Here is a 22544-nt window from a genome sequence, read left to right as displayed (position 1 = left end):
GAAGGACAGGGAACTGCTGCAGAGGGTACAGCAGAGGGCTACAAAGATGATTAGGGGCCTGGAGCATCTCCCTTATGAGGAGAGGCTGAGGGACTTGGGTCTTTTTAGTCTGGAGAAGAGAAGACTGAGGGGGGATCTGATCAGTGCTTATAAATACTTAAAGGGTGGGTGTCAGGAGGATGGGGCTGGTCTTTTTCAGTGGTGCCCAGTGACAGGACAAGAGGAAATGGGCACAAACTTGAATATAAGAAGTTCCATCTATACACGAGGAAAAACTTCTTTACCTTGAGGGTGGCAGAGCACTGGAATAGGCTGCCCAGGGAGGTGGTGGAGTCTCCTTCTCTGGAGACATTCAAAACCCACCTGGACACATTCCTGTGCAACCTGCTCTAGGTGGACCTGCTTTGGCAGGGGGGTTGGACTAGATGATCTCCAGAGGTCCCTTCCAACCCCATATCATTCTGTGATTCTGGTCGTAGAAGAGATGAAAGAGAGAACAGAAAAATTTGAGTTGTTACTCTTTTTCCTCCAAGCATAGAAACATGCAGAAAAATTACAGAAAAATTACAGAAAGTAGGAGAAAACAAAGAAGTGATGCTGGCTAAGTCCAGGCCAGGTGCAGAAACAATGCTGGGAGCCAGAAGCACCATGTATGTCAGCCCAGCTTGTGTCCTTGGCCTCCTCACAGAAAGGAGCTGTGCTTCCTGATGAGCTGGGGAACACACTATAGCCCATGCTCAACCACAGAGGAGCTGCTGCACTGATTGCAGGTCTCCCTCTGCTTCTCCACCCGCTGCCAGAGGTTGTCTGCCCAGACATCTACTCCTAAAAAACTGTATTTCATTTGGTCAAACCAAGGAAAAGGAGGTGTATTCCAGGGAAAGAGATGACATAACCAGCCATCTAGCAATCTTGATATAGTTTCTTGGGATAACTTTTCAGATTTAAATAAATAAAAACATAAAGGTCGTATTCAGACAATGATCATCTTTCGAGTTGCAATAGAAAAGTCTCTTAGCTACAAAAATATTGTCTGATGTTTCTTTCATTGAAAACAGTTGTAAGAAGTCACTAAGCTGATGTGCGAAGCCAGACAGCTGAAATTAGAACAGCTTCCACTCTAAATGCAGACACATGTCCCTGTCATGAGCCAATGGGCACACCTGCAACACCTGGGCAGCCAGGGTCATACTTACTTCTTGTGTCTGTTAAAGAACAGCGGGAAGAAAAGGGAGAGAAAATAATAAAAAAGCACAAAACACAACCAGAGATGTATGAATAACATGATTAAAAAAAACCAACCCCACAACAAAATAAGCAGCAGCTTCAACCAAATAAGAGAGTTTGTTTCCATCTGGATTTAGGATTTTATACATACTTTGCAAATAAATAGGAACACGTCATCTTTACTGTCCTCTCAGTAGAGTTCAGTACTTTTTGAAATCAGAATTAATTTTTCATGATCCAGTGAAATTGCTAAAACCAGCAATGGCAAATTCTGGATTTTTTTTTTAATTAGAAAATTGAAATTTAGAAAAGAGTAATTAAAACTTGAAGACTTTTCTACCTGCAATAACTATTGCTCCCTCCCATGCCTCAATAGAGTCCAACATGCAGATGCTTTTTCTGTTGCATCTACCTGAGGGGAAGGTGGAGTGGGGACCCCAGCTGAGAGACCAAGGCATCAACCCAATCTGCTGGTCAGTGAAGAAAGGGGTGGTTTCAAAACTATGATCCACTGTCTCTAATTACTGAAAAGAATATTTCTTGACCATATTGAGATAGTCGGCAATTGACATGGTGCTAGTAATGAGGAACTAGGTCTGTGAAGGATCTGGCAGGTTGGGAGCTTTGCTTTTTGGTGTAATAGAAATGGCAGTATGATTACAATGGTTTGCCTTTGACTACAAAGAAGGCATTTGCCTTCTGATAATCAGTGGGGCCTTGGACATGTCGGTTAGCTGAGCTGGAGTGATGAGGATGCTCTTATACAGCACCCCTGAGTTGGTTCATCTAGAAATCTTGGATTTTTTGAAGATATGTGTACCATGGCACTGATGATGATGTTATGAAAGAAGTGTAAATAAACACAACTGTAGCCAATGAGGTCTCCAAATGTATTATGGAGATCTAAGGGAATATGGTATTTACTGATCTGTGTTACAATAGGGTGCCCTCTAGGAACAGGGTCTTTGAGAACGAGCTCTCCCTAAAATGATACTTGCTCTGGCAGACCAAGGAGTATGGCAGTGTTAAAAAATGCCAGCAAATTTTGGCTTCATAAGAGTTACTTTATGATTCTAGTAATAGAGAAGGTCTGTGCTTCTGACTTTCTAGTGAAGCAAACCCACAATTTTTTAATAAAAAAAAATCTGATATCATTCTAGAAAATTAGCTTTTCTAATCTCAGTGTAATCTGACAGTTAACAGCGCACACATTGGCCACCCTCCCTCCTTTCATTTTTCCTTCGTCCTTCTCGTTCACCTCCTCTTTTGGTCTTTTCATCATCCCCACCATTGTGTTTCCCATTTTAGCTCTTGTTCCCACCCCACAGCGTCATCCAAACTCTGCAAGATACATGGTAAAACTCCTCGTGATTTTGCTGTCACCCATTTTCCCCTTCTCCCACCCACCTCTTGTTTTGTGTGTCCCGTCTTTACCCAGGGACCGCTCTCCAGGAGAAGCGAGCAGCTCTGCCTGGCAGCCAAGCACCTCTGCGGGCACCAGGTGAGTCCCAACCACCTTTGCCAACAGCGGGAACACAGAGATATTAGCTTTCCGTAGCTATTTGCACTTAACGGTCACCGAGCTCCCAGCTGGCTGCCAGGGGGTGGGAGGACCCACGCAGCATCCCTTCTCACGCAGCTCACCATCCCCGCGTGGGGGGGGGGAGCAGGGAGCCAGCCTGGCTTAGGGAGCCAGCCCACTGGAGGAGAGCGATGCTGATACGTGTTGCCATAGTAGCAGCAGCAGAAGATACAGCTGGCCGCCTTCTCAGGGAGAGCAGGAGCTGGAAAATATTCATTAATTTTTTTTCACAGGCTTTAGAAATCTGCAGGAAGGACCCGTTTGAAAGAAGCGTTATGAAACATCTTTACTTACACATTCTTTCCTTTGTCCAGCCACCAACTCTAAAATGTCTGGGAGAAAAAGTCAATGACATCATTACCAAACATACCCAGCATGAATGCTGTACCCTGTCTTGGGCAGCCAGTTTGGTTGTTTTGCTGGAGCACCACCTTCATGGCAGAGAGTAGTGGCAGAGGGCAAGGCAAATTTTCAAGGGTCAGGTCTGTGGACAGCAGAGAAGAGAGAGGAGGCATTTTTAGTGGCTTGAGTTTCCAAGCAGATAAGCTGTTACGTTTTGTCCCCTGTCCCTTCAGGAGGTATGTTGGTACCCTGGTTTATAACACATCACAGCAGTGAAACCCAGCAGCCAGGATCTGATTAGACAGCCTGAGTGTTAGCAGTCACCTGTGGAAACACATTTTCGACACAGCCCCTGCCTGACACCCTTCAAAACAGCCGAGTCCAAAAGGACCCTGGAGTTTGAAATGCCTTCACGGACAGCGAGCAGGTGTCAGCAGCAGATGGGGGCTTGACTGGAGGAATCCAACTCTCACAGCACGTCCCTTTTACCAGCAACATTCCTCTCCCCTCGGTAGGATTAGCCTCAGCAAAACAGGCAGGGAGAGAGGTAGGAGATTGTAAAGCAAGAAAGCAGCCTATTGTGTCTGCGTCCCCGGCTTTTCGGCCCAAAGCCAGCAGTCAAGCCTTTGCAGGTCCAGGTGAATTCTGACCATGGGGAAGAGCACGGCAGGCTTGCAAAGTAAACAGGGGACAACTGGGGAAAAAAAACAACCAACCATCTAAACTGATACAGGGTGGAGAAAACGGAGTTACTGTGAAAACAAAGCACAAGGATGATTATGCTTTCATTATTTGCATGTTTATAATTATTATAATTTCAAATGAACTGCAACGACAAATACAAACCCACGATTTTGCAGGAAGTAAGAGGACATTGCACTGTTAAATGGTTAATACCTTGCCATCTTTATAATGAATGGTTTGGTTTTACCTTAAAATTGAGAAATTGGTCTTCAGACTTGTTAGAAAATCATAGGGCTGCTGAATGGCAGGAAAGAGAGCGGGTCTTCTTTCCCAAACACTGTGCTCCAACTTAGTGCACTCTATCCAGTTTGAGCTCATTTTCTTACTAAATACCGAATAAATTGGTGAGCTTTTTAAAGTTTTTGTTTTTCTTTTTGTTTTTTTTTTTTTCCCTGTTGTATATTTTACCACAGTGGAAACGCCTGCAGTTATGGAGATGCAGCTGGTTACAAGAGCAATAGCCCAAAAAAAAGAACAGTGAGTTTTGGATACATTAGACTTACAACAAAATTGCTATCTGTGTGTTTAACTAGAACTGATACACAATATGTTCTGATGAAATACAGTTAATCCATCATTTTCTTCAAAGTAATGTTTGTCTGCATAATCTCACTAAATGCTTACCTCCCCCACTCCTATTTCACCTGGTAGCTAAATATTTTTCTTCATGTCATCTCAAATAATTTTATCTGTGCTGAGAGTGGAAATCGTGGCTGACAGCTCAGGTTTTGAATATTAGGGAAGTTAGTGGGGCACAACCTTCCTTGCCTGAGGCCCACGGTAACAGACCCTCACGCTGCTGAGCCAGTGTCTTTTCAACGCACTCAGAGCTTATTGGCACGATAAGTGTTTGAATATTAGGAAATTATTAAGAAAAAAAGAGGGCAGCCCCTGCTCACCGAAAAGGGCAGACGCAGGGCTAATCTGTGGCACTTCTCCCCTAAGCGTGCTGTCGTGGGATGGCTTGACACCACTGGGGCTGTTGGAAGTCAGCCAGCAGAGCATGAGCAACCAACTTACGTGGACCAAAGTGAGGAAAAAAAGGAGAGACTGGGTGGCTGCCTTATTTTCACAGAGCACTCGGGTGCATTAATGAGTGCTCTGAAGTGGATGTAAGAGCAGCTGATGAGAAATGTGCTGTCCCCCTGATCGCAGAGCCAGCTATCTGCAGCCTCATTTAGAAGGTTACAACTGACACGTGAGCGCTATAGAACATATATGTGGAAGATATGTATAGCATTAAATATTTACTGGTTTTGAAAAGAAATTCATGTACTCTTTGGGATTTAAACACTTAGTTAGCCATGCTTGTTTCTTTCATCCACCCCTACTTTCTGAAAAAAGGACAAGTATTCCTCTGAAGAAATACATCTTATTAAAAAATCATGTTATACAATTTCAAGAAAGTACTTAATACCTTTAACAGAACTGACAAGATAATTGTGATCTTTTTTTTTATTGTTCAAAATAAATTCTGATGCATTGAGAGCAAGGATTTACACTGTTCTCCATCTGTCATTTATCTGAAGACTGAACAAGAGAGATTTCTGTACCCTTGGCCTGAATTCAGCAGATTCTATCCCTGGGAGCAAGAGTTAGGGAAGAAATATTCCTATGAAATGGTACGTTCAAGTATTTGATCATCAAGTTAGTTAGCTCTTTGCCTGTATGATCCTTTTCTACCCTCTTTCTGGTCACCTTCTCCAGGTTGGACTGCTTGCCAATGAGTACTACAGCCATTGTCAAGATATTTTACATATGGTGAGAAAGAAAGAGCTTGACAAGGTATGTCTTTGGTTTAATAACACTCATTCTGATGACAGCAAACAACTCCAAGAATAAAATTGTTTCTGTGTAGCTTATTTACTTGACAGTTTGTTCTAAGGTAGATGATCATTTACAGACAAAAGGAGTGTTCAGTCAAATTATTTGTGAATTCTTAATTAACACAACATGCTCTGAGAATCTGAGTTTTTAGGCATATTCTGAGCACTCCTGGCACATCAACAGGTCTGAGCCCAGCACGAAGCACAAGGCCATGGACAAAAATCTTCCATTATATCCCCATATCCACAGCATAATTCTTTCTCTCTTCTATCTTATGCTGCCTTGAGAGGTTCACCTTGTTGCTCCAGGATGCTCCCACTTACGCGGGAGCCTGGCCAGGATGGGGCCAGGCTCCACGGTCATTCTTTTGCTTCTGTTCTTCTATGTGTTGTTTTACTGAATTACACTTCACATTTCACAAGTGTGAAACCAGTGAAAATTCATAAAGGACTTTGTGTGACAGGTGGAAGCCTGCATCATGTCATTCTGGAGGTCCCTGCAGCCTGAAAGAATAGCACTGATGTCCATGCCAGATGTGTGCCAGCTGTTCAAAAGCTATGATAGGCAGCTATTCAAGGTACTGTAGACACACTTGTTTGTTGTCATTATGTTATTATGTGTTTATGTCTTTTTTGTAGTTCTACCTGAGGAGAAAGGCCAGCTGTTTCTTGCGTGGGATTTTCGTTTGGACCTCAAGTCTGTTCTTTGGCTTCTTTGGGATTTTTTAAGGAGCCAGTGGAATTTGAGATAACTTCCATTTTGTTCCTATACATTCTTTTGAAAGTTCCCTAATATCCATGGAATATGCTGTTATAAATGTGATCTGTAGTTCTGGCATGAGGTTATGTGACTGAAATTTTGACTGATAACTGTTTTCCAAATTATGAGAGGTATTTTTCCTTTGAGAACACTACTGCATTTCTTGGTGACATTCCACATAGAAATATGCAGTTTTCTGATCAAAATAATTTGCTTCTTATTTACAGCAGTTCATTAAGTAGTGTCTACTAATTAATTCAGGATACAATGTTTATTGTTAGAAACCTTTTCCTTCTGCTAATTAGTGTAGCTTAACTATTGCTTAATTGGAAGAAAAAGAATGGGCTTCTTTACATTTACATTTAAGCAATTAATACACTTTTGTTTCATGCTGTTGTAAATATCTGTAGTACACCAGTTGTGCAGCTCCATGAATTTGTATTCTAGGTAATGGAGAACATCCTATTTCATGATTTCCTGGAGGAGGTACCTGTGGAACACATGCAGTCAATCAGATTGTTCAGTAAAAATGTTGAACTTTGGCTGCTTAATGCTTTGAAAGAGTTCCCATTACCGCTCCAAACATCCAAATCTAAAGGTATGTTTGAGTAATAGAGAGATTTTCACAAAAGAATATTTGCTTAAACTGCAGAGAAGATTGTGTTACAAGACTCTTGGAGAAATTATTTTTAAAAATTTTTTAGCTAATGTAACTTTGACAGTAGTGAGGACTAGAGTTAGTTGGGATACAGTTAAAAGTAAACAGGCTCAGATAATGTATGAGAACAAACTTAAGCCAAATTTATTCCAAATTCATGGTAAATTAAAGTCTACTTGAATCTTTTTAAAGAGCTGTCTCTTGCCATGATCGCTTTATCCGTGTAGATAGCTGAATAATGTGCAGTCTGCCCTCTGAAATTTAAGTATTGTTCTGCCTCTTCACCTTGCAAGTAGTTTTATGCAGATAAATTAATTAATGGCTACAGTCCAAGTCAATATAAAGGGGAAAAAAGCCATAGCCCCATAAGGAAACTATGGCTCTGTCATTAGAGGAGGATTTGAAAAAATCTGTACTATACAAAGGTGTGTGTATATATGTGTGTTTGTAAATAAGTACATATGTACATGTAGTTACATATGATGCTGAATATTCTGGCTAAAACATAATGTTGCGCAGTTGTTCACTGAGTGAAGACCAGCTTCTCAGTGGCAAAGCAGGGCTCCTGTGTAGACAAAAGATTGCATTAGCATTCATATGCTCAATGAAGACTGGCAGACAGTCTTAATTCTGGCATTATCATAGAATCATAGAATGGTTCAGATTGGAAGGGACCTTAAAGATCATCAAGTTCCAACCCCCCTGCCATGGGCAGGGACACCTCCCATTAGCCCAAGTTGCTCAAAGCCCAATCCAGCCTGGCCATGAACACTTCTAGGGATGAAGCATCCACAACTTCTCTGGGCAACCTGTTCCAGTGCCTCACCACCCTCACAGTGAAGAATTTCTTCCTAATATCTAATCTAAATCTCCCCTCTTTCAGTTTATAACTGTTACGCCTCATCCTATCCCTACACTCCCTGATAAAGAGTCCCTCCCCATCTCTCCTGTGGGCCCCCTTCAGGTACTGGAAGGCTGTGATAAGGTCTCCCTGGAGCCTTCTCTTCTCCAGGCTGAACAACCCCAGCTCTCTCAGCCTGTCCTCATAGGAGAGGTGCTCCAGCCCTGATCATCTTCGTGGCCCTCCCCTGGACTCACTCCAACAGGTCCATGTCCTTTTTATGTTGGGGGCTCCAAAGCTGGACGCGGTACTCCAGGTGGGTTTTCACCAGAGTAGAGCAGAGGGCCAGAATCGTCTCCCTCAACCTGCTGGCCACGCTTCTTTTGATGCAGCTCAGGATATGGTTGGCTTTCTGGGCTGCAAGTGCACATTGCTGGGTCATGTTGAGCTTCTCATCCACCAACACCCCCAAATCCTTCTCCTCAGGGCTGCTCCCAATCCATTCTCTGCCCAGTCTGTATTTGTGCTTGGGATTGCCCTGACCCATGTGCAGGACCTTGCACTTGGCCTGGTTGAACTTCATGCAATTTGCACAAGCCCATCTCTCAAGCCTGTCCAGGTCCCTCTGGATGGCATCCTTTCCCTCCAGTGTGTCCACCAGACCAGACAGCTTGGTGTCATCAGCAAATGTGCTGAGGGTGCACTCAATCCCACTATCCAGGAATGTCCTGGATTGCTTAGGCCCGCTGTGGTGTCCCTCCAACAGATATCGGGGTAGTTGAAGTCCCCCATGAGGGCCAGCATTTGTGAACATGAGGCTGCTCCCTTCTGTCTACAGAGGGCCTCATTTGCTTGGTCTTTCTGGCCAGGTGGCCTGTAGCAGATCCCCATTGTAACATCACCTGTCTCTGCCCTCCCTCTAATCCTGACCCATAAGCTCTCAGTCGGCTCTCATCCATCCCCAGACAGAACTCCATGCACTCCAGCTGGTCATTGACACAGAGGGCAATACTCCCTCCTTGTCTCCCCTGCCTCTTCTTCCTGAAGAGCCTGTCTCCTTCCATTCCAACACTCCAGTCATAGCAGCCATCCCACCATGTCTCCATGATGCCAATAAGATCATAGTCTGTCAGGCTTACGCATTTCTCTAACTCCTTTTGTTTATTCCCCATGCTACATGCATTTGCACAGAGGCATTTAAGTTTCCTACATTTGAATGCTTGATAGAGCAAATTTAGTAATGTAGTTTCAACATGTGTGTGAATGAAGGTATATGTAATTAATCAGCTGTGATCCTTTGTATATACACCCTGGTCTTTCTGGTTTGTAAAAACTTCAGGGAAACAGAAATTTTCACTTGAAAATCATTGTCTGTATATAGAAGTTTCTAAGTTGCTTTATACTTGATTTTCCTGGAACTAAGAATCAGTTATTTTATATTTTATTCTTAAAAAGAATATTATTGGACCATGGTTGTCATAATTGCAACATAATATAAACTGGAGAAAATAGAACTAAATAAACCAACTCCTATGGATAGTCCTGCAGAATTACAGATGCATGGAGGTGGAAATGTAATCCCTCTAAACAAAACATAGGAGGTTTAGAATTAACGTTGCTTTCATTCATCTTAAACCACGCATGTAAGACTATTAGTCTTGTTTGAGAAGTATTTAATGTAAAAAAATATTGGAAGTATTTTTCCTGTGTGTCATGGGTTAACAGATTTGCAGTGAAGGAAGAATGGTGGCCTGGGCAGCTTCTGCTTGCCAGCTTTAAACTGTGAGGGTCTCCAGCCCAGCCCGTAACGCTGGCTCAGTGCCCCCGCCGTGCCCTTCATTAGCCTGTTTCTCCCCTAGGGATCTACTTTCTAACTTAAAAGATCTGCCTTCATTAACATCTTTTAGACTGTAAAATATTAATGATATGAAACATATGCCTCTTCTTCTTTAACAGAAGTTACAGTGTTTATAAAAAGACTCAGGAGAAAGACAGACCTTTCTAACATGGCCAAGGTATGTTCCAGAATCCATGAAACAAAAAAGCTGGGCATCTCATTCACCCAAGCAGTTTGGACTACTTATGAGATGCTCCATTGTGGGACAACAACAGCAGCACAAATGTTATTATTTGTATCCTGACCACGGTCCAAATAACTCCCACCCTCCTACTCATCTCTTCCCACACCGTAAGTATGCTGAGGGAGCCTTTTCCTCCCTCTGGATTCTGTGAAAGGCTCTGAGATATGGTCAATGGCCCCCACAGAGAGAACACAGGAGCTGGAAGGGTCAGATGACGGTTTCCGTATCTTCACCCAGACATGCAAAAGCCAGTTCAATAGCACATGCTGGAGTTATTCTAAAATTGGTTTTGCACAGCATCCTGACCACTCTCTCTGAGGAGTGCTACAGCAGCCTGCACAAGGGAAACCACTAATATGCCGGCTGTAGAGAAGCTGCATGGTCAGGGAGCAGGGTGTAAGGTCTATAAGGGCACAAAACCCTCACCTTTCTTATGGATTCCAGGGATCAGCTGGTAAAATCATCTCCATCCTCTGACCACACAGTGTTGGAAGGAGTGCTGCAGGGAAGCATCCTCTGAACTTTCCTCCTCAGGGTCATCACTCAGACTGGCTTTTCTATTTGGGAAGAAAGAGGGGAAAATGTCTCTAACGATGAATATCCCTGCCTGCTTTTTACTCTACAGTATCATTCTTCTCAGCTACAGGGACAAAGGAGATGCATCCAGGAGCTGCATTTTTAACCCTTTGAACACTGCAAAGTAAATTGTTTCATTAGCCTGTACTTATTCGGTGCTGTGTTATTAAGAGGGGCTGTACTCTCCCTGCAGCCTTCCTCCCATTGGTGTTCTTCCAACACCTTGGCTTTTGAGGCAGTCCAGGACACAACAGAACAGGCAGATCACAAATGGGGAAGGAAGCAGAAGGCAAAAGGTGGTATATTGTCTCCTCTTCTTCAAACAGCAAGTACAAGATTTTCCCAACATGCCACCTGGCTTAAATCACTACAGTGTGTCCCCACAATAAAGAGGAAGAAGGAAGGGAACTGTGGCTTCATGAACTGCATGGCAGTGTCACATTCTTTCTTAATAAATATAGCTTCTCTTTATGGGAAAACTCATCAGCAGCAACTCACAAAAGACACACCTCACTTTAAAAACATTTTAAAAATTATAATGATGCACAAACATGCATAGGTGTGTTAACACAGGCAAAAGGTTGACTTCTGGGAGATGCCAAGCACCCGCAGTTCCCATTTACTGCAGCAGCCCTTGTAGATACTAAATACTTGAAAAGCTCAGCTTCATGCGCTTCTAAACATGAATGTTTCTTATGCATCGAAGGACATGATCCAGCAAGACTGCAAGTGCCAGCTATTCCCAGGCATTTGCATTTTATTTGTGTACTCAGACTTTACCTCATCTTTCTTGTGCTCTATCCATGATGTCAAGGGGCTGGCTGCAGCTTTTTGCTTCTTCTCTGGCCTGTTCCTAACATGCAGAAAAGCTGCAGAGAATCAACACTGAATTTACACCCTCAAGATTCAGGGCAGGAGAGGCGAATCGGGGGCGAATTCTCTAGCGGCAGCCTCTGGCTGCTCCACATCCCCTTTACACCATTTAACCAGCACAAAGTGAACCTCGTAGACCCAAGAATGGGGTTCAGATGTATGCTTACAGCTGAACACATTCTGAGCCTGGTTCTTGTTCATGGTAACAAGCTCTTGGCACTGTTCTCACAAGTAAATGATGTTTGCACCTTCTCTAGAGCCTCCTTAAAATACAAGGGAAAAGCAAAGGAGTTACAGTGCATCTGATGATTAGTCCCATTGGCAATTTAAAAACAATAGTTTCAACGAGTGAAATTATATAAGTTTTGTAAATGAACATCCCTGTAGTCTTTCAGCGGTCACATAGACTCAATTACAACTTCTTTTAGAGATCTTGCCAAAGTCATGGATATTGGGCTCCAGCAAAACACGGTGGGAAACAAATGCCAGCTAAAAATACCCCTGCAAATGCATCCCCCTGTCTAACACACACCAGAAAATGGTTAGCTGAACAACACAGGTACTTGTTTAAAATTTTCAGCTTGTGAGAAACATGTAGATGCTTCATGGGGGTGTGGACATCCCTCAGAAAGGATGGCTGAGTGTTTTAGTCAGACCCAAACCTAGGCTTGTGTGGACTGGTATCCTGTTTCCGCTGGTGGCCCTCATCAGATGCTCATATGAAGTGGGTAAGAGTAGAGCCAGTGATACCTCACTCCTCCTCCATTGTACCCTCCTGGATTCCAGCAACCTGAGATGAAGCTTATACCCACATCTTGGTATTTAATAGCTTGATTTTTGTATCCACAACCTCTTGAGGTTCCAGGGTTTGATTATTTGTCGTGTGAAAAAATAAGTTCTTTTATTATTTTAAAATTTCTACCCTTCTTCATGCAATTCTCCCTGCAAACCTCCTTCACATCCTTCCTCACTTATTTCTATCCAAAGCTGAAGTTTATCTCATCTCTCACGTAGGAGTCATTTGATATTTCTAATCATCCTTCTCAGTTTTCTCTGTCTAAAATGCACCTGGAATTTCAACTAGAAACTGAGGGCCAAAGCAGGTGAGAGAGCTCTTAGTAAGTACTACAGAGGAGCTGTGCAGCTGCAGCCTCTGAACGGTGTAACCATACCGACCCTTGTAGAGTGCTTTGCAATGATTTAACCACCTGGTGAGAAAATAGGAACAATTTTGGCAGGGTCAGCATTTAAAAGAAAAAAAAAAAAAGTAACTTTCCCATCATGTGTAGATAAAGCAGGCTGACAGCTGCTACTACCTGGACACGCAGAAGTAATTAGAGCATAAAAAGGTGCAAATTCCCTGCGAGAAAGGAATGTGAATATGCTGCTTGTCATTTCTTGGGGCTGATTCCTGCCTCTGGTAAGCTGTATTTAAGTGTTGTCAGAGTTGAGTCTCAGTCATTTAGAGAATTATTTTTAGTACGGTGAAGGGTAATATCAAAAGGGACTAGTCTGAAACACTGGGGCATGGAGTTGGGTCTTAGCAGTGTACTGACGGTGCATACGCTTTGGGTTGTTGCTGCAAGCAGCAGCTCTTCTTCTGACATTGGACACTCCAAGACTTTGTCTTTAGCTTAGCTGAAGGGAATTAGCAAGTGAGAATCAGAGAGCTTTTGTTATTTCAGTAAAGCTAGCAGAATGATGAAAAAGAAAAATGGCCAGATTGGGAATGATGCTGCAACCAAATGGGCAGCTGCGTTTGCTGCTGTTTGCGGGGTCATAGTAAGCACCTGGTGAATGTGATTTGTTAAAGTGTTTATGAATCTTGAAGGTTTTTTTACAAAAAATGTTTTTCCTCTGGAAGGCCAAAATGGACACGGATTATTAATATAAATGCCCAAAATTCAACAAAGGCTTTAGGATCTTACTGTTTTCGGTATAGAAGTGAGAGACTAAATGTATGGATTAGCAAATTTTAATGGATTCAGGTTTAATTTCCTTCACTGTTTTCATCATTACATCAGAATCTGAGGCAATACTTTTTGATATTAGCAATTAAATTAAAAAAAAAAAAGTTAAGAGATGAGGATCAAATGTTAGGCTGAACATTGTTTGCAATATCTATGTGAGTAATACTTTATGGGACAGATATGAAGCCATATTCATTTACAAATGATTCATAAGCAGATAAATGGGATAAAATACCAACCAATTTTATGGGGTTTAATTAACACCATATTTCTTACGTTATTTTTTCACTTTCTCAAAGGTTTGGGCAACTTGAGAAAACTTGCCTTCAAATTTAATTGAAACATGTACTAAGGACAGGTAACGTTGAGGGAATGTCAGCCCTGATACACCATTCCATGTTTTAGACAAAATACTGTTATTTGGCATAACTGTAATAACTCTAGGCAAAACTAATTGCCCAGATACTTCAAGCACGTTAGCCTTGTCCACTCCATCACAGACAGCAACACAGAGTGTCATTGAAAAGAATGTCTCCCAGAACAAAAAACTTTTGAAGATGACTTAAAATTCATCTCCTTTGATTTTTTTTTCCCCCCAATTTGGAGACTGGTTATATAAAGTCTGGTACTGAATAAGGGAAGCTTTTTGACTGAGTTAAGGGCTTGAGAAAATGAAAGGCATTAACTGTTTTCTTATTCTCTATAGACAATGAGAACAGTCTTGAACAGCAACAGCAAAGTCACTGTTCTGCGATCAGACTTGCATGCTGTCATCGACCAGGGATTCCTGGATGTGCCTGGAAACCTCTTTCAAATGAAGTTTAGGAATCCGGAGGAGCTGCAGAACGACATAGAACTCAAATGTAATATTTTTTTTCCTGTGTTTTGTCTATCCACTTAAGCCCTTGCTTGCCATTGTTAAAGCTCCAGCATTTCCTCTTGTTTATTCATGGAATCTGCCCTAATGGGAATTACAGTCTTGCCATAACCCGAAGTACTGGAAAAGAGCCAATAAAATTGAGAATGGAGCATGTAATATTATCCGTTTAACTTTAAAGGTTAAGAACGAAAGGCTTTCCATTCTGACTCTCTCTTACAGCTTTCTATGGCAGCAGGAGTGGGGTGTATCTTCTAGAATTGACAAACAGGGATATTAATTTTTTACCTTTCTCTTTGACAAAAAAAGAAGTTTCCAAGAGTTGCATTTTACATTTTCCTCTGTTATTAGTCAAAGTACAGAAAATAATTTATTGTGGCCAGATTTTAAAATATTTTATACTGAACCGGACGAGGACTATTGGCCTTTCAGTCTACGTGGCCTTTCACTGTATTGTGGCCTGTGGAATCGATGTGCTGCTGTAAACAATAAAACGCGCCGTTTGTATGCAGCCATGACATAATACATTTGCCAGCTTAATGAAAAGGGATGGAAACATAATGGCAAGTTAATTTTTAGATTAATGGGCTGCTATTTAAATTATTAGCAAGAGACAGGCAAGTTGGACGAGGCTGTGCACAGAACTGATGGGGGGAAACCTCAGCTCTTTGTTCCTGGCCGGCCACCGACTCGCTCGCTGACAAGGGATGTGCCACAGCCTTTCCGTGACGGCTTGCAGTAATAATAATAATTTGCCTTTTTCACAGAACCATCAGGAGAACCATTTAAATAACATTTATATATGGCTTAAAATCAAAAACACTGTGCAGAATGCTTTTATTACATTTGCTCATTATATTAATGATGATCTTATTCTTCCCAAGATGTATTCTCTCATTGTATTCTCTGTTTTCATTGCTTTTCCAAATTGCTACTTATAATAAGCAAGGCTTTAACATACCCTATCTATATGCCATCTTGAAGGAAGATGACTCAGTTAGAAGGGTATAAATTCAGAGAGGTGCCATAATGATGTAACTTTTGGCACTGGGCAGTAGGTTCCAATCTTTTGGGCGAACAGCTGTACTGATATGTGGCAATATTATATATATATTTCTGTTGGTCTACAGAATATTCTGCATTTTCTGATATTGGCTTAAAACTGTTTTCTCCCCCCTCCCAAAACAAGATTTTTTTTTCCTCAACCACATAAAATCATCTCAGATAAGTAAGTTGGTATTGCATATAACCAAATTCCAGCTTTCACATTGGAAGTGTTTCTTCTTGCCACCTTTGCCATGATGACCAGGTCAGTGCAGATATGGTGGAAATGGACATAAACATGAATTCTGACTAATTTCAAAGTAGGAAACTATTGCCCACTAAAGGAATAGTATAATTATATTAATCAAAATGCTATAAACAGATGTCTATATTTTAAGCTAAAGATAAAAGGGATAAAGCACTAAAAACTGTATAACATAAAGCAAGCTAATCACTTCAAGTAATGATCTCCCTTCTGTATTTCATAGGTTTGAATGACTTAATGTCTTTGCTGGCACCTTCCACAGATATTCGGGTTCTCCTGAACTGTGTGTCTTCAAATCTTCAGGCTTTTGTCATTCAGGTATAAAATCAATTTAATAATTTCAGAAAAGAAAGATGGAACACATCATTTACCCTGCTACATGCTGACTGTCACTAGTCTGCAAGAGCTCCATTGTGCACTAGCAACCTGACCAGACTGCAGATTTGCATAAATACAATTTATGCATGCTGCAGAAAAAAGGGGGAATTAATTGGCATACAAAAATTCCATCTGTGCAAACAACCACAAGCATATTTCTGTGCATATATCCACTTGGGCAGTTTCAGTATCTGCTCTCATTTCATAGACATATACTATAACAGTCCCTAATAAACAAAAATTCAGTAGAAAAATGTTAATAAAATAAAGAGAACACTTCATGATTCCTGAAATCATTGATTCATTAAACTGTTGACTTTTAGGAGGTGGTAGGAGAGTGATAATTTCTACTAAAATGTCTCTAGCTCTTGTGAAAAATTCATGTATGATCATCCTCACATATGTACCTTCCCATAGGTTGCCAACTCTACCACCCCAGTTCCGCCACTGATTCAGAATTAGCAGCAGCTTGATGGCACCACTGCATTTGGTTGGTTGCCAGACCAATTAATTTGGGTCTGGGAAGTGGTTAAAGTCTTTTTTCCCCTTTTCTGAAGAAGCAGGGTAAAATGTACTTATTTAGCTTGATTATTTCCTTTTTAAAAAAAAAAAAAAATTAAAACTAGTACTTTGCAGTTCTGTGTTGCCTTCATCTCATAGAACCCTCAGTTACCTTATGGGAGGGTACAGGGAAGGTGGACCAGATTTTTTCCTGGGGGTTGACAGTTGTGGGGTGTAAGACAATGGGCACAAGTTGCAGCAAGGAAAATTTCCAATAGATAAAAAGAAACCCAAACAAACAAACAAAAAAACAAGCACGAGAGTTGTTAAGCATGGAAAAATGTTACCCAGAAAGGCTGTGGAATCTCCATCCTGGAAGTATTCAGAACTTGGCTGGACAAGGCCTGAACTAAACTGGCCATGCTTTGAGTAAGAGGTTGGATTAGATGATGTCTAAAGATCCCTTTCAACCTGAGTTATTTCAGGATTCTAAGAAAAAAAAACCTGCTTGTTTGTCCTTTGTATGCAGTTTGTACAGGGAAATACAACAAGGAACCGCAACACAATAAGGAAATCTTTTAACCAACTTTATCATGAGGCAATTTTTTTCTCTATCTGCAGCCAAGCAGGAGTAAAGAGGAGTTGAGAAAAGTGGCATCAGATTTCCAGTTGAGATGGAGCTTCCTACTGACTGCAGTAAGCAAGGCTTTGACCCTCAACTATGCAGACAGTTTTGGTGAGTAGGATCCTAGTGACTCTCAACTGACGTGCCCCTCTGTGTCCTGAGATGGCAGAGGCACCAGCTCATTTTAACTGACATAAATTTATGCTACAGTCAACTGAGGCACCACTTCTTCTACTCCCTTCCTTGCATCAAGCAGCTCCATTCACCTGGAGATGTGGCTAGCCAGGTCAAGGAAATGAAACGCTTAGTTTTCAACCATATTTGTTTTCTGATCCAAACCTAGGGTGTTCGGAAGGGAGGAAAGTAGGAGCGTGCAGCTGGAGACGGTGGGAAGGGCAGGACTCCCTCTTTCGGCAGAAGCCATCATTTGTCTGTGGAAACACGGGGAACAGCAACCTGAGGTGTGAGCCTCTGCTTTCCCTCCCCACAGGACCTGCACACCCCAGCAGAAGGGTCTGATGGAGAGCTGGAGTCACTAATATTCCAAACCATAAAAACTCCAGATCTCTCTAGTGATAGCTCCTAGTCCTTCAAGTTCTTTCTGTATAATACAGCCAGACCAGAGCCACTGTGGTAACTACTTGCCAAAAAAGCAGTTCCTCTGACAACAGCTGTATGCTCCTTCTCCTTGTGCCTTACACTGACATAAGTGCTTGCCTAGCCAGCAGCAAGCCTGTTTTAGGTGTCAAACTGACTGAAAACCAGTCATTCCTTTAGCTGGGTTAGTTTTCTTTCTGTTTTAGGGGTCTGAGCTATCAAGCATCAAATCCATCCCCCACCAGTGCAAGGCAAGAGAAGCGAAGGGTCTGTGCAGTCACAGTCACTCAAAGTGAAGTGGCTTGAAGTGGTACAACCACATCTTGAATCAGTTCACTCCCCTTCCATTGCTATATTTCATCAACCCAACCTACCTTTCTCTTAATTTGTAAAACCTTTCAGAGGCTTGCTCTCTATTATTCATTCTGCAGAAATGCAGAGTCTCCTGTGAGCAGCATCTGATCCCAAACGGCACGAACCGCTTTTTAGATTTTCAAAGGAGCACCTTCGTATTTTTTCCTCTTCTGTTGGATGAGGCTTCACACAAATAGCCAAAGAAAACCTCATTATCTTCTTTCAAAATCCCCTTCAAAACTGTACTTTCATGTGTCTCCTACAAAGGCATAACAAAGGAGTATGTTAAGGTTGTTGCCTTTTGTATTCTTCCCCTGCTAATGTCGGTGTTTGTGCATGTATGTGCCCCCATTTTCTGCATCTAGCTGCTACCTTTTGCCTTATATTTAGATTGCAGACTCTCTGGAGCAGGATCAGAGTTTTGTTCTGTGTCTGCAGGGAGCACAGCACAGTAGGGTCCCTTGTCCCTTGTCAGCTGCTGCATTACAGTAATAAAAAAATAATAATTCCTTTCTCTCTCTCCAGAGGAGTTCTGCATAAAACTTTCCAATGTTAGATGCAATATTTTGAGCAATAAGGAAATTAGGAATGAATTCCAAGAACAGGACTGGAAGCATAATGTTTATTGAAATTCCCCATGATGATGAAATCCTCTTCCCTCTTTCTACCACAAGAAGAGCTTAATGAATTGCCTCCCTGTTCTGCAGTTGGTGGTGGTTGGGGACACAACTGATGAAGAGCATCCCTTCCTCTGCTGAGCCTTCCTTAAATGAGTTACAAATGATATTTTCATCCCACTTATGACAGTTTTCCCAATATACTTTGGTAGCCCTAAGACTGAATTTATTCTCACATGAGAGACTTAAAAAATCTTTTAACCTTTCCCTGTGATGCTCCAATTAATTTGATCATTATCTTCTTTCTTAATACCTTTGGTTTTTTTTAAGATGTTGAGCTATATGACCTAACAATGTCCCTTCTTTCCCATGTTTCTGTTCCAGTAGGATTTCAAGTTTTAGTGGACAAGGCTGGAGCTGATATATTAACAAGCCATCTGGTGGAAAAGTCCTGTACTCAGGGTCATTGCTTTTCAGAAATTTCTTAAATCTCAGCACTTCTTACAGGAGTGGTGGGCAGCTTGCAAGTGGAAATGTGTAGCATCCACATTAAGAAAACACAATTACTTAGGGAAATGTGTGAATGTCATGTTAATGCAGTATGCCTCCCCCCAAAATAAGCCACATACCAGTAACCAAACCCAAACTTACTTCTGTCCAAGGCTCTTGCCTTGGAGCTTGGCACATCTGGCACATATAATATGCTGGCACACTCACACCTCTGAATTTAGGATTGACTTTTACCCTTTTCCAGCCCAGCCTCCACATGGGTGATGCCCAAGTGTGATTCCCCCGTAAGGTGGCAAGGAGCAAGTGTGCTACAGCAGTCAGGGCCAATGGGACCTCTACAGCTCTTTCAGCTCCACCTCCTCTCCAGCACGTGTGCCTCTACATAATCTCCATCCCAGAGCCTCACATCAGCTGGCCCACCTCCATTTCCTTTGCTGGTGTCCCTTCGGAGGCATTCAGGGATGTATTGCTGAGCAACACTGGCTGGAGAGTGACCTGTGCATTCCTCTTTGGAAAGCAAGCTGCTTGAACCTACTACCTCTTCAAAACTGTATCCCTCTGCATTATCCCAAGGGACAACTGGAGTGGTAGCTTTTGTTTCATGCTTACTCCTACTGAATATATTGAAAACACCTGTAAGACTGTTAGAAACACTTGTGGACTTCTAATGTTAGGTCTATATAGTTTGAACTCAAAGTATAAAAGTCCTTTTCCTTGTCCCATAGATAAACAAGTACTTCCACTGACTTTGCTATAATTTAAAGATGCACAAAAGGACAAACAGTAGAAGCAGCAGCTTCTCAGACACATATAACATCAAAAGAGGCAGTATTTTTCATTTTTAAAGCTCTGTAAACCTTGGTCATTCATATAAATTGGCAGTATCTCTTTGTTGATGTCCATGTAAACATTTTTGTGGGATGCAGAGGTTATGAATTACCTGATGAATTGTATGCAGATTTATGGCATGGAAGAAGACCTGCTCTTTACTGTAAGAGCTTTCAACCAAGGTGTGATTCAAAAGTCAATGGCCTCAGTGAGTCTCTCTTGGCTTCTGGCAGTTATGTCCCAAGCTGCCAAGTAAGCCATTTAATGTCATAGATACAAGACATGCAGATGTCTGCAGGAGAGTTTGCTTGGGAAGAGGTGGAATAGGGATGAAATGTGGTTGTTGATAAGCCTTGTAGTAGCAGTGAATGTGGGGGAAGAACTTGGACAGGAAAGCGACTAAACACAAGTACACTTTCCTCTCTAGCTAAAATAAGGGGAAAAGGCTTCTGCTTGTGTTTAAAATCTGCAGTTGGTGCCTATTTCGCTGTGATATTTGGAAGTACATAATTCTGTAAGTACTGATTGATGAGTGCTAGTCTGCTACTTTAGTCCATTACCGTAATGAAGCCCTTCAAAAAAGAACACATAATGAAGATAAGCAAATGAAGAGGATGTTAAAATTATTTTTGCTTTTCTTTCAACCTAGGATCCTGGCATTTGTTTAATTTGCTACTCATGGATTTTGTGGCTCACATTTTCCTGTCCTATATAGAGGAGGAGGGAGATGAAAGTTTCCTGGTCACAAAGCAAAATGAGCCCCCTGTTGTGTGGATTTATGAGCCCAGTCATCTCTGGGGCTATTTTGCAGAGGAGCAACCTCAAGCCAACGCTCCACAGACAGCTCTCATAACTTTGATGCAGAGCCAGAATAACTTTGGATTAAGCAACGTTTTTGCAGAGTTCTGAGTTGTTTGGTGGACACAGCCACAGGCAGCAAGGTGAAATAAACATTAACTTCAAAGAAAATTACAAAAAAAAAAAAAAAAAAGGTTTAAATTGGGTAAAGTGGGAGGGATTGGGAGGAGTGTGGTTGTTTGGGGGGTTTTATGTGTGTAAAGCAGAACTAATGAAACCTAGGTTTTCATGGAGCTGTGTCCAATGTCACCTAAACCACAAGCCAAAAAGTGTCTTCCCCAGCCACCCCACAATTCCATCAAGGGATTGTAATCTCCACACCACCCACCTCCCCATTGCCACAGTTCCCCGATTCTCTCCTTAGGTTCCCAGCAGACTTTCAGCGCTCCTTTAGATTCCCCCAAGTATTGTCTAAGGCAGAGCAGCGCTGTTCTGGTGGGTTGGGAGCAGCTTGTGGACTTGCTGACCAAACAGACTACATGTATTTATTGATCAGAAGAGAGAGCACATGACATGGTCTTTTCTCGCTATTGGAAGCACCGAGAGGCTCTCTTTCCTCTCCACCTGCCTGTTAGTTTTATCAAAACAAGCAGAAGTATGAAATCCTTGAGACCTTTCTGTAGCGAGTCCAATGGTTCAAACTTACTAGCATAAGAGATGACATACAGAAAACAAGATAGAGCCTAAGTCTTCCTAGGATGCAAGGCTGTCCTTGTGTTAGGACATATGGGAACATGGATCAAGCCTCTGTGCTTGACACAAGTGACGAATTAGGCATTTAGCTGTTTTCAGATTTCTCTTCCATGCAATAACAGCCCTTGTCTTAAATCTTAGAGAACATTGTGTTTTTCCAGAAAACAGTGCTAGACAAATGTTAATGGCACCAAGACTCACAAAGAAAATTACATTTTGAGACTCATCCTGCTATAGTTATTTTACTGTTTATCCTGCATCTCCCAAGATGTATTTAGCTTCCATAAACTAGGACCAGGACTGGAAATACACTGTTTTAAAAACATCTTTATTATTTATAAAGACCCTTGAAGGACCCTTGTTTTTAAATATAGCATATGCTAAAACTAGTTCAACAATGAAAATTGGAGGGGAGAAAGAAGGCACAAAGGGGAAAAATCAAGAATGATTTATACACGATAGTCATGTTTGATAGTTGTTATTTTTCAAATGTAATATAGTGATTCATCCTGCCATACCACCTTAACCTCAAAAAACAAACTGAGCTGGGTGCAGGCTATGAGCAAGGAATCTCTAAACCATCGAAGGCCAGAAATTAGGAGATAAACTGGTAGAAAGCTTACTCAGTATCTGCCCTGCTTCCTGTGCTTTCACTGTGCTGCCTGTATGCGCTTTCGTATGGCCCACAATGATCAGTGCTCTTATGCGGGTGTCAGCAGACAGGGGTTTGACCCAGGTTTTGTCTGTAGATGTGATGTGCCTATAATTATCACAGAATCACAGAATGATATGGGGTTGGAAGGGACCTCTGGAGATCATCTAGTCCAACCCCCCTGCCAAAGCAGGTCCACCTAGAGCAGGTTGCACAGGAACGTGTCCAGGCAGGTTTTGAATGTCTCCAGAGAAGGAGACTCCAT

General features: G+C 41.9%; 1 protein-coding gene across 1 annotated transcript in view; it reads left to right on the top strand.

Moving 5' to 3' along the window:
* Positions 1–20985, top strand: part of RFX8 (regulatory factor X8) — a 30949-nt gene extending 9964 nt beyond the window's left edge. Inside the window, exons 5-15 of the mRNA XM_074156226.1 lie at positions 2666–2728; positions 4309–4372; positions 5383–5517; positions 5603–5680; positions 6186–6299; positions 6929–7079; positions 9937–9995; positions 14187–14343; positions 15890–15984; positions 17167–17281; positions 20726–20985. Coding sequence (XP_074012327.1) covers positions 2666–2728; positions 4309–4372; positions 5383–5517; positions 5603–5680; positions 6186–6299; positions 6929–7079; positions 9937–9995; positions 14187–14343; positions 15890–15984; positions 17167–17281; positions 20726–20985 — 1291 coding nt within the window. The remainder of the gene's footprint in view (positions 1–2665; positions 2729–4308; positions 4373–5382; positions 5518–5602; positions 5681–6185; positions 6300–6928; positions 7080–9936; positions 9996–14186; positions 14344–15889; positions 15985–17166; positions 17282–20725) is intronic.
* Positions 20986–22544: the final 1559 nt, after the last annotated feature.

This window comes from Numenius arquata, chromosome 1 (assembly GCF_964106895.1).
Source record: "Numenius arquata chromosome 1, bNumArq3.hap1.1, whole genome shotgun sequence".
In the NCBI taxonomy this organism is placed as follows: Eukaryota; Metazoa; Chordata; class Aves; order Charadriiformes; family Scolopacidae; genus Numenius; species Numenius arquata.
The sequence above is the reverse complement of the archived record's forward strand: the minus strand, read 5'-3'. Positions and strand labels throughout refer to the sequence as shown.